Source organism: Neodiprion virginianus, chromosome 1 (assembly GCF_021901495.1).
Source record: "Neodiprion virginianus isolate iyNeoVirg1 chromosome 1, iyNeoVirg1.1, whole genome shotgun sequence".
In the NCBI taxonomy this organism is placed as follows: domain Eukaryota; kingdom Metazoa; phylum Arthropoda; class Insecta; order Hymenoptera; family Diprionidae; genus Neodiprion; species Neodiprion virginianus.
Genome location: NC_060877.1, coordinates 39,897,610 through 39,913,033, shown reverse-complemented (window position 1 = coordinate 39,913,033; position 15,424 = coordinate 39,897,610). Strand labels below are relative to the sequence as shown.

The 15,424-nt window shown below is 40.2% G+C and overlaps 1 protein-coding gene across 2 annotated transcripts in view; it reads left to right on the top strand.

The window, feature by feature from the left end:
* The window catches only part of LOC124310146 (voltage-dependent calcium channel subunit alpha-2/delta-4), a 29,987-nt gene that overhangs the window by 12,113 nt on the left and 2,450 nt on the right, over positions 1-15,424 (top strand). Inside the window, exons 4-22 of one of the 2 annotated variants that reach the window (XM_046773847.1) lie at positions 788-1,010; positions 1,170-1,301; positions 1,778-2,368; positions 2,543-2,679; positions 4,105-4,185; positions 4,322-4,402; positions 4,520-4,594; positions 4,681-4,695; positions 5,440-5,547; positions 5,743-5,814; positions 6,116-6,257; positions 6,700-6,921; positions 7,203-7,302; positions 8,942-8,974; positions 11,851-11,970; positions 12,099-12,211; positions 12,723-12,862; positions 13,449-13,621; positions 14,231-14,433. In XM_046773847.1, coding sequence (XP_046629803.1) covers positions 788-1,010; positions 1,170-1,301; positions 1,778-2,368; positions 2,543-2,679; positions 4,105-4,185; positions 4,322-4,402; positions 4,520-4,594; positions 4,681-4,695; positions 5,440-5,547; positions 5,743-5,814; positions 6,116-6,257; positions 6,700-6,921; positions 7,203-7,302; positions 8,942-8,974; positions 11,851-11,970; positions 12,099-12,211; positions 12,723-12,862; positions 13,449-13,621; positions 14,231-14,433 — 2,761 coding nt within the window. The remainder of the gene's footprint in view (positions 1-787; positions 1,011-1,169; positions 1,302-1,777; positions 2,369-2,542; positions 2,680-4,104; positions 4,186-4,321; positions 4,403-4,519; positions 4,595-4,680; positions 4,696-5,439; positions 5,548-5,742; positions 5,815-6,115; positions 6,258-6,699; positions 6,922-7,202; positions 7,303-8,941; positions 8,975-11,850; positions 11,971-12,098; positions 12,212-12,722; positions 12,863-13,448; positions 13,622-14,230; positions 14,434-15,424) is intronic. The other variant, XM_046773848.1, reaches the window with a different exon arrangement.

Below are 15,424 nucleotides of genomic sequence, written 5' to 3'. Positions count from 1 at the left end.
CGACGCGCACAAACACACGTGGGCGTATACCTGACGTTTGTATACTTGTAGGCACTGTGCCTGCAAAGACAAGTTCAAAAACAAAGCTTATTTGTCAATACGTGTAAACAGGTACTCCTTGAATTCAGTTGATTGTGAGTAGGATGAAGGGAAACTTAAGACTAATTGTAAGTCGGGCAGGAGGTACACGATTTATTGGCGCCTTTTTATAAGATTCTGGATTCGATATGGAACAAGAGTGTGACTGTCTGGCACGGATCTGTGAGGAAATGGTAAATCTCCAACGAGACGCGACCTGATGGTGACACGAAGCAATTTGGGTGGAGTGGGGAATGCTTCGCTCAATTTTCATACTCTCAAAATGTAAAACGGGATTTAATTAATAGCACATTGTAAGACATGCAGTATTGACCCTAATGAGTTACACACGCAATCTTTTCATGCTATCCCATTTACAGCACATTTTGTCCGGACTATAGTTCTTGCAAATCTGCGGATACAAGGCCAACTTTAACTTGCTAATTTTAACAAAACTATTGAGAACGTGAATGAATTTGAACGTGAAACCTTTGCTGTTCTCAGCGTTAAAATTCCAAGCAGATTTCTCAAGGTTGGCGACCTATGAGGTGAATTTGGTAGAATTAATTGGTTTCAAAGTTCTTGAATCAAAGCGTTTCGACGTTAGACTAAACTATGGTAAAATGCGGGTGTCGCGTTCTTATTTACCTGTATTTAATGTATTCGTGTTGGTCGAACAATAAATTCGAATTACATTCGAATGTTACAGCGGATAATGGAGAGCGCGGAACAGGCGGCCGTCTCTGCCCCGAGGGACGTTGAGTCACCCCCTAAGTATTACTCTTCCCACCGTCTGAATATATTTACGAAGGATAAAAAAATTGCTCCCGGTTCTCAAGAAATGATCCTGACTCCCAGCCGTCACTTTGACCATTTGCCCGTAAACGTTAGCCTGTCCGCGGTGCTTTTGCCATTTGGCGTCAAAGATACCGGTAAGGATTCCTTTATACCTTAGCGTTCATGTCGAATTATACGCATGTCATTTGTATCATATTATTCACGACCATGCACAACTTATAACGAGCATAACAATGCGACCGCGCCGATAGTACCTTCGGGTATATTTTCATCATTCTCGACTTTGGTTCAAGACCCGGATGTCGCCGCTGGTATTCGATGGAGCGACTATCTGGATCCACTTTTCGCCAATAATTACGAGAGCGACCCGTCGCTTTCGTGGCAGTACTTCGGAGCAACTTCCGGCTTCCTGCGTCGTTTTCCTGGTGGGTAGAAATTCCTCCTTTACGTTCAAGGGCCACAGAAGTGAATATGCCTTTAAAGTATACCTGTATAGGTATGAAGTTATTCACACAAACCACGGTATAAGACCGTCCGCTTACGCCTTACGCCCCAGGCTGGTGAAGTAACTTTTGCCTATGTCGTCAATAATTACCACCACATTTCTCGGGTCTTGAGTTATTGTATGTACATCATCTCCAATTGTACCATGCAACCGTATTGTGTTCGCCAATTTCGAGATACGATCTATTTGACGTCGAACGCGTAATTGTCTCGTAAAATACAGGGAATATTCGGTGAAGTAAGCGACTGATTGCACCCACCGTCAGAGATAAACCACCTTGCTTAATTGTTATCCGTGAGTACATTAAGGCACGGAGTCAGCTCGAGTCACCGGGTGACGGTCCGCTTTGCCGAGTATCCTTTAGTTATGGGTATAACGAGATCGGACGAATTCCAGCTATTTCGTGGCCACCTCTACCGACATCGACGCCGTCTCGATCATCGTCGGTGGTACGTGATGTATACGACTTTCGCAATTCCGGATGGTTCGTCGGAGGAGCGACGAGTTCTAAGGACATAGCAATTCTCATCGACAACGGAGGTTACATGTCCGGAAAGAGGCGCGACCTCGCCGTAGCGACAGCCAAGGCCATTCTGGGGACCCTTGGCCCTGACGACTACGTGAACGTCTACCGTTATGCAGAGGGCGTGGACGAGACTGTTCTCTGCTTCAAGGACAGTATGGTCCAGGCCACACCTGAGAACGTCAGGGAGCTCAAGGTGGCCCTCGACGCGATGAAGCCGGAGGGAACAACCAACGCTTCCGCGGCCCTGAGCACGGCCTTTGAGATATTGCACAAGTACAACAGAACCGGCCAGGGTAGCCAGTGCAACCAGGCGATCATGATGATCACGTCCGACACTAACGACGTGCCGAAGGAACTTATCAAGAGATATAATTCACCGCACATGCCGGTAAGGATATTCGTCTATCTCGTTGGCGGAGAAAAGAGTCCCGGACTACGCGCAATGGCGTGTGCAAACAAAGGTAAACTCACTCGTCATCGGTCTATAGATAATAGATATACATTAATAACATTATACACTTGCCTATATAATTCACGATTATAAAAAAAAAAAAAAAGTCACATCTACAATCCCGTGAATTCGTCCAATGGGGAAATCTGATCATTTGATCGTTGATCATTGAAATCATTTATAGGCTATTACGCCAGAGTTTCAAGTATGGATGAAATCGAGGAAAAAGTTTTCGAGTATATCAAGGTCCTGGCGAGACCTATGGTGTTGTATCAACACGATCATCCGATACACTGGACGTCCGTATACGTTGGAGGAAAGGTATTTTCAATTGTTTCAACCTGAATTAGAACCGTGTAGTGAATTGTACATTTGAGACTTATGGGGTCTAGTGTAATGATCGAAACTTTACATTGATAACATATCATTCCGGTCTTTTCATGGATGCGTAACATGTCACAGGTGGCAAAGGTAAATCCACCTGTATACCCTAGGTAGCTACGATCTTACTTTTTGCGGACGACAATTGTTTGTTAAGCACCACACGTGGAGAAACCATGCCAAGCCGTTGGTTCCGGGTAGCACAAAAACCAACTTAATTCTCATTCATCTCTTATACGCAACCAATTACTTTGGTCAATAGACTTTCTAGAGAAAAAAATCGCCCATGAAAGTTGCATGCGCTTTCTGTGCACAGGCGGACTTTTATCTCATTATCTAATTTTCCTTTCTACGCATTCATTAAAAGATCTGGTATCGGATACAATTATATGGCACATTTTAGACGAAATCGCCGAGTTTTGAACCTCGGCACCATTTCTAATTTACAATTAGATGAAACCTTAGCGGCTATAGCAGTACATTTAACATTCCTACATCCTGTATTGTTTTTCCCATTTTTGTGTCAACGTCTTTCGGTCATGTCCAAAAGTTTCAAAGACATTTCAAAATTTCAAGACATTTCTCAAAAATTGCATTCTTGCGTTCCTTAAATTTTTTTTATAATAGTTATAATACCACAGTATCGCTGTGCTTATTCCGTTATTAGACCAGGAGCGTTGAAAATGAGGATAAGGTAAACATAACATGTAGATGTGTTATGAAGTGGGATTGGCAATTGGAGTATACTTTGGAGAGAATGGAATGTAATGAACTGAATTGTTTGAAAGATCGAACTAAAGTATAAATTTTATATTAGTCGAATGAGCGAAGAATCAAGTACCTGGGGCGAATGATGTATTGTTAAGAGATCGACTAGTTGCATTTTAGCCGGCGTTGTGCACAACTAGCAGTGTAGCGATTAATCACCTTCCGACCAGCATATGGGAACTGAACCTGTTATTATAGATGAGGATGAAGACAAAATGCAAGGTGCAAGGGAATCGAATTGGCGGGTCGTATGGACTGGAAGGCCTGATGTAACACAAAATAAAAAATGGACCAAAATTATCAAATCACGGTAGTGATATCGCGTGATCGGCATAAAGAAATGTATTTCGAGAGAAATTTACATACGACGGTCTAGAAAATATCTGCATGTTCGTAAATGAAAAACGTTTGGCTGAAAATAAAGGGGAAAAAAAAAAAAAATAATAAATAAACCAACAACTGCAGGGGCCTAGAACATCTGACTATAGCCTAAAAAGGTTTACTATAAAATTGAACATGGTGGAATTCAAAACACGGAGATTTCGCAGGGTACGCCTCGTATACTGTATACAATTCTTTTCTTCTTTCCAAATGCAGAGCAACAGGTACGGCGAGGAAAGTAGCGGGCAGCTGATGGCTTCTGTGACGGCGCCCATATTGGACCGCCGTAACCATACGGTGAATATCCAAGTACAAAGTTGTTTCAATGCTTATAGCTGTATCACGGAAGAGAAAAAGAATCCTTTGATAAAGTAAATTACATAGGCGTATGCATTCGATATTAGGTATACAGAGCAAGTATCTATCTTTCTAGGTGAGGGTGGCCAATCTGTTAGGAATCGTAGGTACGGATGTTCCGGTCGAACAGATACAGAAGCTTGTGCCTCCGTATAAGGTTCGTATTATTTAGTTACGACTCCTTATAACACTGTGACGCATGACGTGACGACAGCAATAGACGAGGTGTGATATAACGACGTGAAAATATCATACGACGTTGCTTTATTTTCAGCTCGGCGTCAATGGCTATTCGTTCATTGTTGACAACAATGGTCGGATTTTGTACCACCCGGATTTGCGTCCCCTGGTGAGGTATTTTTATTTCACCTGTATCTTGCAGAAGCTGTATCCCGTTCCTTGTATTCCTAACACGAGTGGTTTAATTACACGCAGCCAGGAAATATTGACGTAAGTTTATGAATATCATTCCTGACCGCAAGTCGATCATTAACAATAATTATGCTTATGTGTTACTTATACAATTTATTATATATATATATATATATATATATATATATATATATTTAGAGCTTGGTTATTTTATTATTGGACACTCTGCACAAGCGTCTTGGATTAATATTCTGAATTTTTTTTACAAGCTACATCTATTTTTTTCAATTCCTCTATCCGCATAGAACGAGGTGTCGGGCGGCCAGGGAACTGACCGAAAACGTATCTGTGAATTATTAGGCATATTTTTAGCCCAAAATCTATAAAGTTTTCTCGCAACGGGGGAAATTAAATTCACGTGAGGGCAGTGTTACTTAAAAAAATTAGGGATAGGGAGTAGAATCTTGTACGGGCTCGTACCCACTGTGAGGAGAAAAAGTCGAAAAAATTACATTTACGAATCTAATTGTAAAACAACGTCCTCAAGTGACCCACAGCGTCTTTGGCGAAAAATGTCGGACATTTCCCTCTTTTCTTTCAACAATATTTATTCATATCTGGGGACTATTATAGCCGTTGAATCATAAAGAAGTGCTCTCATGCTCTACTCTCCTTCCTACTGCTCTTAAAACGATAATGATGGTAACCAGTCTCCTTGATAGTAATTAAATCCCGCGACAAAGTCGATACCTTTCAGATATATACTGGCCTACAGAATTTGTTTGCTCATTTGAGCGAAAGTTAACGATTACTTTGCTTCAGTACGATGAGACACTGAGGCCAAAGTACGTGAGCGTTGATTTATCGGAAGTCGAACTGGCGGAACACGAGGCGTCCTCCCATCCGCTGAACAACTCTCTGCTCTTGGACGTAAGTCATTATGTTGTCAATGGTTATAGTTTGATTTGCGACTGGCAATACCTATACATATGTAATGTCTATGGCGATTGGTAATAGAAACAACTATTTCTACAGCAGCGTATAACGTACAAGTATCGATATATCATCGAGTTCTTCAATATCTCTAGTATTGTTTCTTCATTTTTTTTTTTTTTGCGTTTCTAGCTGAGACACGATATGATTGATCAGAAGGAGGGAGAGACCGAATTCGCTGTGAAAATTCACTATGACGATATGGTAAGTATATCACATTATAAAAAGTTGAACCAAAGTTTCCTTATTTGGGAAAAACGAAATGAGAAGGGGCCAATAAAATACAATCGGTACAAATTTAGAATATGGAAGATACCGCAGTGATTGACATTTTTTTTCCTTGTTAATACGATTCAATACTCCTGCTTCTTTGGATATTTCGAAAAAAATAAGAGCGAACCCAATGCCGATGTGAGAAGGCGTGCCGCGTGCTGACAGTTAACACTTATCAGATATCTTCGTAACTATTCCAATACTTGATTTCTGTTCCAATAAACATTCACAGAAGAGGGTGACCTTGAGGAGGCACAAATATTTCTACATGCCGATCGAGGGTACACCATTTTCTCTGGGTCTCGCTTTGCCGGAGGGGTACGGGATGTACGAACTCCTCGCAGAGCAAGAAATCAAGCACGCTAAATTTAACGGTAAGATGAGGTTGAAAAAAAATTTGTATTTAACATGATTTTTGTTTCGCTTTCCAAATCGGCAGAGTGAAAACTATAAGATAGATGTAGTGAATTTTCATAAATTAACGGCCGTTTCCTCCATCTACACATAATAACTTGGTAGATACTAATCACCGCACTGATCACGAGTTGACAATTATATGCCTCTCACGCTACAAGATAATCGATTCTTCAACCACCCGACTCCGTATCGTTCAATTTACTAGGTCACTCAGTTTATAAGACGAAGCCAATGATTAACCTCCCGCCAAGTTCCCATTACTGTTTGTTCAAATAGTTGTAGAATATATACCGACTCTATTTCGAAAATATGGTTTTTTTTTTTTTTTTTTCATTGTTAGTCGTAAAGTGGTGTGAAACTTTTGGATTAATTATCTTTATTATCCGATCAACATTTCAGTTACCGACTTTTTCAAGGGGAATAACTGGAAGGTACACCCCGACTGGGTTTACTGCGAATATAACTCAGGGTCGAACAAATGGTTCGCCAGCCCCGAGGATAGGGTTTTTCATTTCTTAGACCGGACTCGCCGTCCTGGTTGGAAATGGATGTCGTTGAGACCCAGAAGCCCCAGCTCGCATCATAGACAAGCGAGTAAGCCGGACAAGGATTCGTACTATTGTGAGTATTATCACCGAGTAACATTATTCCGATTTGGTAAAATCTCAGTGAGCGTTATACCAACGAGAGATCGTGTTGGTGTATGTCCCTTCGTCGTATCAACCCTATCACTACCGTGCGTATGTAGAACACGTTGAGTAATAGTTCTGGAAGCGAGCACGATTTATTATTGGCGATGAAATTACGTGTTTAATTCTCTACACATCTATTAGGCCGGTCTGTGCAATTGAATTGTTGCGCATGTTATACCTACTTATACGTATAATTACTGCTGGTTTCAGGTGACAAGACTTTGGTGCAGTCGTTGGTGCTGGACGCTTTGGTAACCGATGAGTTTGATAGAAAAAGTACACATTCTATGCGTAAAGATGATAAGCAAAGGTACGTCACCCTCATCGCACATAATGCGGATGCCATACTGTTTCCAGTTACGACAATTTTTCCGCACCTCATGCACTGGCACTCAATACGATATTAGAATTTTCGATTCGCTGTTCGACCGACTTTAATTTTGAGTTATTCCACGCTTAGCAGAACAGAAATATGATATGCATATTGTTGTTCAAATGATCTATAAGTGGAAAAAAAAGTTATTTTGGATTCGCATGCATGACAGTAATTATATGGATGGAACTTTCTTGGGGTAGAAATCATAAGGATTTCGGTGAGAATCATTTTTCAATATGTCGAAGTGACATTCACGTATGTTCTTTGAACTTGTCAAATCCCACAAACCCCATAATTTTTATTTCCGTTTATTAAAACCGGTGTTCATATAATTACCGTCACTCATATGAATCTAACATCATTTTTATTTTAAACAAGGGTCGTTTTACGGTTCCAGGTACCTGCTGGACGAATGTTTTGTATTACGTATGAAAAAATATGTTCGACCATGCCACATATGGTGATCAACCGTGTAGGGGAATGACATTTTTTGTTTATTCAGATACACGAGTTACCACTTGAAAATGCAAGTTGTCTTTGCGATTACTTGTTCAATCAATCAAAAAATATTTCTCCGGATCCGAGAATAAATTTTTTTGAGAAAGTTTAACAAATCGAATTGAATTTATTGCAAGGGAAATTAAGAAAAAAAAAAAATGTATACTCACATGCATTGCAACCGACAATTTCGTGACAAAAATATGATTGTGCTTATCTCTACTGAATATACTTATTCATGGTCACGAGTGATTTGACGATAATCCGATCACATTCGAGTCCTGTCCGAAGACCTGAAAGAATATACCGAAAGCGATTTATAATAATCAAATAACTTGGCGTAAGCGACCCAATAACGTTCTGCCTGACGTGGACTAACTCATATCGTATACATATGTTATTTGTTGTTGGGTTTTAACAATTGAAATTTTGTTTGAAAATTGTTTTCGGAAAACAACTCCAGAATTCGAATCGCCGCCTCGTGGAATCATTCGCTATTTTTCATGGAAATTTGAACGTTAAATTAGTACATTTTTACGCTAATCATAATAATTGGAGATGCAAGTTTTGCAAAGGGTTGACCGTAATTGAAATTTATGATTACCGAGAAAAATTTTCAATATCTTATCCATTATTAACACAAAGTATCGTAATAAAATCTATGGAGGATTGAGTAGTGAATTCGGAATCGGGCGAACTGTATGTTGGAAAGAGCTTGTAAATGCACCACTGCACAACACATTATGCCGATATGAATGTTTCATAATTTCATAATTCATCATTTTTTTTGAACATTCGTTTGGATCGAAGGTTTCATCCAAGATTTCATCGTCATCACTATTCTCATTACGATACTATTGCCCTCACTGAATTTTTCACTCAAAATCGTCACCAATATTATTATACCAATTATACCATCATCGTCGCATTACACCTACTATCGCCGCCACCACCACCATCATCATCATAATCATCATCACCATAATTATTGATTCTGTTGTTGCTGCCGCAGTTGTTGTTGTTGTTGTTGTTGTTGTTATTATTATTACATTTTTATTTGTGTCTCCACCGCTAGCCCAATTGCCATACTGATGGCTCTACTGCACAGGTAATTTATTACACACGATTATATGATTAAAATTTGTGCACCTTCCTATCTGAATATACCAGTCATTGAAATACTGGATTTCGTTAACATTTGTATATGTAGTGTATGCATACAAATAAAGTATACGTATACTCGGATGGTATACGTGCATATGTGTGTATGTATAACTTATCAGAACGTATGATATTAACGTGTGGGCGTAAATGGTGTGCAACTGCAACGGGTTACCAACAGAAGTGTTTTGTTAATTGGTTTGTAAAGATCGTACCCGATCTTTATAGAAATGGAAGGATTTCATACATTTGATAACTTGCAAGAATGTACGAATAAGTGTTTAAGGAATGTTAACCTGACTTGCAAAGCGTAACTGTACCCATATAATATGCACACCCGGGCAACGAAATCTTATGCGGCTGCTCAATTATGCAATCGCCAAAGCTATTTCGTATTGAGTGAAATTTGAGAAAATCTACGATATACTTATGTGGCTAACTCACATATATATGCAATATCGATGCCACTGTTGTATGAGCGGCATGTTTACAAACGGTGTGAATTACACCTGTTATCTTCTCAAGATACGAACTAGTAAGGTATTGCAGGGTAACTGCCGCGCCCATTCCGTCTATCAGATGCTCTGCTGATTGAAATTTGAATCCCAATGCCCTGAGCTCTTTTCTTTTGATCACTGTGATATCGCGACGAGGTCAGCCATCCGGAAACTTAATATTCTTCTTGTATCGTGAATATTTACTATCGGACATCGCGCCTTATGCCACGATGATTTTCAAAAATCCGCCCGGGTTTATTACCACGAAGAAATCAATACTAATACATTGCAGGGGTAGTTACAGGGTGTCCAGCAACACGGGACTTGAAAATTCCCATAATTTTCCGATCATTTTATAAAAATTCCCGGAAATTCATTATATCACTTTCAGCTGTATAACTAATGAATATTAGTTGTTTTAAATAGTAATCTTTAAGTACGCCGGATACTTATTGTAAATAGTATGCTCGTCGATGAACATAAATATCCGAATCAGTTGGATTTCCCGTAAAAATAAGTTGAGCATCCCTATGCCCTGCTTAAGACATGCATCTATGGCAGTTGTAGGCATATGAGATGTGGCGAGGAAATTGACGCGAAAAAAAAAGGAAAAACTCTTACATAGCTTATATTTATTAATAATATAACTAGGTGAGTTATTATATAATATTTCGAAGATATGATGTTAATGCGACATGATTTAAGTAAGGGCTCTCATTATAATTATCAGACCTGGGACGAAAATTCACGCAAGTTCAATTTGACGAAAAAATTCCCGTATATTTTCCGCATTTTCAAGGTCACTTTCGAATTCCCGGTTTTCCAGAAATTCCCGGTCGCTGGACACCCTGTTACGTATAATGGAAGGTAATATTTATTTATACAATGAAAATTTCATTGCCTCATCGCGTAAAGTGACCGAGTTATTGAGACTAGCTACATTAGGACATAATATTGATGAAAGTACTGCTCGTTAATTTCGAAACAGGGTCGGGATTGACTCAGAAATGGTTTATAGGTTTGGACAAACTGATCCCAAACGTAGCGCTTTTGACGTATCACTCCAGAAAAGGTACCTTTCCGCCTCATTGTCAGTCCATTTTGCACACAAGATCACGGCAAGCAGTGTTATTCGACACGACATTATCCGGCTCGGATATTATTCGATATAACTTATAGTATACGTATGTGTTATTCAACACGGGTATTATTTTCCAGAAAAAAAAAAATAAAATTCATCCGGACGTCTGGATCAATTTTTGAATCGATGCGTCACCTTATCCGATATTTCTCCAAACAGGAGCAACGTATTTCATCAATGTACGAGTTTTTCTTATTTCTTTTTGTTTTGGACGACATTGCTTCCGTCACACAAGTGTTGCAATAAGCTTGTGAAAAAAGCAAAATTGCCTTTTATCAAACAGTTGTTCCTGGACACGAACACCGTGAAATTATTTTTCCTTTCTGAAAAATCGGAGAGAAATATATGCCCTGCAGAATATTGGGAATACAACATATGTACGTACGTGCAATCGCGTACCAGTAGAATAACATCGCGTCGTATCAAATATCATTCGCGTCGACCGATACCTTTGGTGAATAATACTGTGTAGAAGATGGTGTTTGTTTCCGAGAAAAGCCCTGCGGAATGTTGTCATATCGAATAGTATGCATGCGTAAAATAAGTCCGTATTGAATAGTACGATGCGTCTGTGTGTAAAGTGGACTGAGGCGAATCGGGGCTCTTCTATATTCCATACAAGAAAATATTTTCTGGCCCGTATCCGGAATTGGTATGATATTCCGATGCATCTGACAATTGTTTAACAAGCAGCATACCCGAGGACAAGGAGTGGGTAATTTTGGTAATACGTTATGCGAATATTGTTGACCTCTCATCCGGATGCATGGAATTGCGATATTTATCTGTTGATACGATACTCCGAATTTCAGTTGAATTTTTCCTTCAATTGCGAATGAGTATGCAAGTGAATTTTGCCAATAAATACCACTTCCCATAATAATAAGGAATTTTGTAATTAGTGGTCAGTGAAAGGGTACGCGCGGGTCAGAGTTTAAGCGTGTACTTATGCGGTGGTTTCTGGAATGTCTCCAAGCAACGATGTACCCGTTGCAGAGAAATTTATTTTTACCGGCACACCGATTCACCATTAAAATTGACTTATATTATCACATCGAGTCCGTAATAATACTTGATGCTAATTATACTCGTACAAAATAAAACCCCGTTCCGGGTTACGTCGACACGTTTTATCCTCAAGGTGATGTGAATGTTTATTTCTGACAGTGTTTTCTTGTTTTGCAGCCAAGGAAAAGGTATGTTCGGAGTAACGCGCAGCTTTATCGCCACCCGTAGCGGACTGCTCCGATGGCACGAGCATCCGTCACAGGAGGATGTTCCGGCAGTCGAAGCTACAAACGAACCGTAACTATACCTGATATATTATACATGCCTATACGCTGTCCATGGGGCAAACGCGGTAAAAACTCTCCTTTATAAGCGATTCGGACCTTTGCCGGATAAGTTTATCATCACTTTCCCGTGATCCGCAGACACTTTGGCGACGTCCACAGGAGGGCTATGGATTCCTCCTGGTATAAGCGAGCCGTCGACCAGCACTCCGTCGAACCGGAAAGTTTTGTGTTCAGTGTGCCCTTCAACGCCGGTGAGTCAATTAAGTACCTACTTTTCTTCATCGTATACTACCTTGATTATACATATACTATAGGTATATTCCGTAACGAACATGTACGAACTGCATACAAGCTGAAATGATATACCGTACATTACTCAGGCGCAACTGGTTGATATACTATAGCTATACACGTAATGGCGAAAACACCATGCAACAAATTTTTAAGTTGATCAATTTTTCAATAAACAAAGCCACTATTTATCCCGCCGACGATAGAGGCGGCCAAGGATTTGTTCGTCGGTAGGGTTTAACAAAAATCCGGTCTTTTTATTCGCGCGGCGAATTAGTTCTCTGTGGTGAGAAGTATCGAACGATTGACCCAACGTAGGTAGGCACTCGCATGTTTCGCTCGTTAGGAGGACAAGAAGAAACACTTATTGAAGCAATAATGAACAAACCCCGCGAATCAAATGCCAACGAAACCGGCTTAGGGCACGCTTCCAACTCGATAAATCGAATTTTTCTATTTTATATCCGGCAGCCGACGGTGCAAAATCATTGGTAACCGCAACGCACGCTGTATTCGTTGAACGAAAGGGCCACAGGGCTCCTGCGGCAGTGGTCGGTCTCCAGTTCCTACATTCGTCGCTGGCATCTCACTTTATCAATATCACGTCGACGGTGAGTACGCTGTAATTTGACCTGTATATTGAACTAGCTGCGTATCTAACTTCTCTTCAAATTTTATTGTTTTTTACCCAACCAAAAGACTTATTTTGATTCCAAGCCCTACGCGGTACCGATTTTACAATAACAAAAAATAGTTCATGGTAGATCATAATGAAGTATTTCAGTTGAATTTGGATCTAATAATAATCCTTCTGCTTCTCTGTCGAAATGCTCAATTCACTTGCAAAACATTTTTTCCAATCAGCAAACAAATGTTCATATTTTTTCCGCATGCAATAAATATTTTACCAGTAAAACAAAGAAACTAAGCTCACGGCTAGAACCAGCCTTTCGCAAAGATCCATAACCACTACTCGCATACTTACGTGCAATTTGCCTAAATTCATACCTATATTTTCATTCATCAAGAGAAATCAGGGTGTAAATTTTAGCGACGACTGTGAAATGAAAAAACCCTTCCGATATCTTGGAAGGAGCGGATCGATTTCATTTGAACTCGGCCATCGTCATTCATTAAAGTCGTGTAAGAATAAAATTACGGGCACTTATAATACACGAATCGTTTTACAATCCGCAGTGTACAGCAATGACGGAGTGCAAAAAAACTTGCGCGTCTGAAGAACTGGACTGTTATATCCTAGACAACAATGGTTTTATTATTATAAGCGAAAGGCACGAGCACACTGGGAAATTCTTCGGTGAAATTGACGGAACAATCATGGACTCTCTGGTTCAAGATAGAATTTACAGGTGAACCAAGGATTAAATTATGATCGTTCGCCACACTAGACAACACGTGGTATTATTGCTATGCTTCAGAGTCATGCGCCTAAGTTAAGGATTATCCGGACGCGGTCAGCGCCCAGATGTTTACGGAATATCGTGAAACTGCGCTTATAGTCAACCTATAATTTCATTTTCTATATTCAAGCATAGGTATATGTTTCGCAATTTTTTAAATCGTTGAACGCTATATCTATTACGTATTTTCCGATTGTCAATTGCATGAGCTTGAGTATTAGCCGTTCAATACATGGTGCGATCGCGCCGTTCAAAAGAAAGAATTGGATTCGAATCGAGGCAAGGTATCAGAATATTCACAGTTCGACGCGTCTTTTTTTTCTGCTCAATACGAGTGTTAATAACGATTGTCTCGGGCTCGATACATTAGAATTTGTAAATCCGTACAGTTTTTTAGTTTAAATTCTATTTCTCGGAATGACAGCGAGTGATTGTACCGTTGCTAATTGACGTAATTTCGTCAACATTCGTCGGTGACTTGAGTGCATGGCTTTGATGCAATTGCCTTGGGATGGTAACCAGCATTCACAACGCTTCCGCTTTCTCTGATTCGAATAGAAACATAACGGTCGTTGACTACCAGGGAGCTTGTCTTCCTCAACGGTCGCATTATTCAGCTGCTGTAAGAACCATTTCGAACTCGATCGTCAAAACATTAGCATCGATTGGTGGTTTATTCTGGAGTTTCGCCGTCCGGATGAATCTTTACGGATTATGGGGACCCGTGCAGTGGACTCACGCCGAAGAAACAGAGCCGGATGGTAAGTGACCGAAAGGACTCACAAGCTCGTAACTGAGCACATGTGACCTTACACCATTAGTGAAAGTGATTATTTTCCATAACGTATACTAACGTACTTGTAAAATTCTTTGCACGGACGTTTTTACAGATTTAACTGAAAATCTATTTAACGGAGTTTTATGAAACTTTGTTTAAAATGTTCCTCATGATTACGGAAGTGTCACAGGCTATGTTATATTCAATTTTCTGCATAAAAGTTTGAGTTAATAATCAATGAACGTCTTATGCGTTCTCTACTCCTTGAACTATCGCGCTCATTGTCAGACTCACCGTTGCCCCACCACTCTGATCGCCGGTAGTGGGGGTAAGATGATATTGACAGGGGGGAATGTGGTTTAAGTGGGAGAAGCGGAGCCAGATCTGTAATGCTGCCGGTCCCACGGGCAAACACGCGCGAACGGGCATCCTACGCGGATCTCTGGGATCGTCTGGCAGAAAGTGAAATTCATGAATAAAAATGAATACTGCGCGTGATTATTTCTTCCCGGTAACAAAGGGAGTCTAGGTTCATGTGCGGATGGGGGGAGTGGGGGCGGGGGGCAATGCTTATGTCGTTTGCCGGAGCGGGGGTCTTTAAATCTGACAGAAAATTAAAAAAGCGGGGAGAGTGGGTCGAAAACCCTCGAGTTTCGATTTCGTAATTTATGGACGCTCCTTCCTCTGTGAATGCGATATTTTTTCTTCATCAGAATTTTCCAAGTATTTCAATTTAACGATTAAAGAAAAAATTATAAACCGGGTGACGCCGGGTATTTCTGCTACTTTTCCATAAAGTTCATGATGAAAGGGCATAACCGATACGATATTTTATCGTTAATCGATCGATTTGCCGATTTCAACGTTTTCAAATGTATCCTCATATTTTTCGCATACATACAAAGAGGGGAAAATACGCCTTTTCTACTTTACGCGTGGTAAAAGGTCGTATAATGGCGCGGACGTCCTCATAA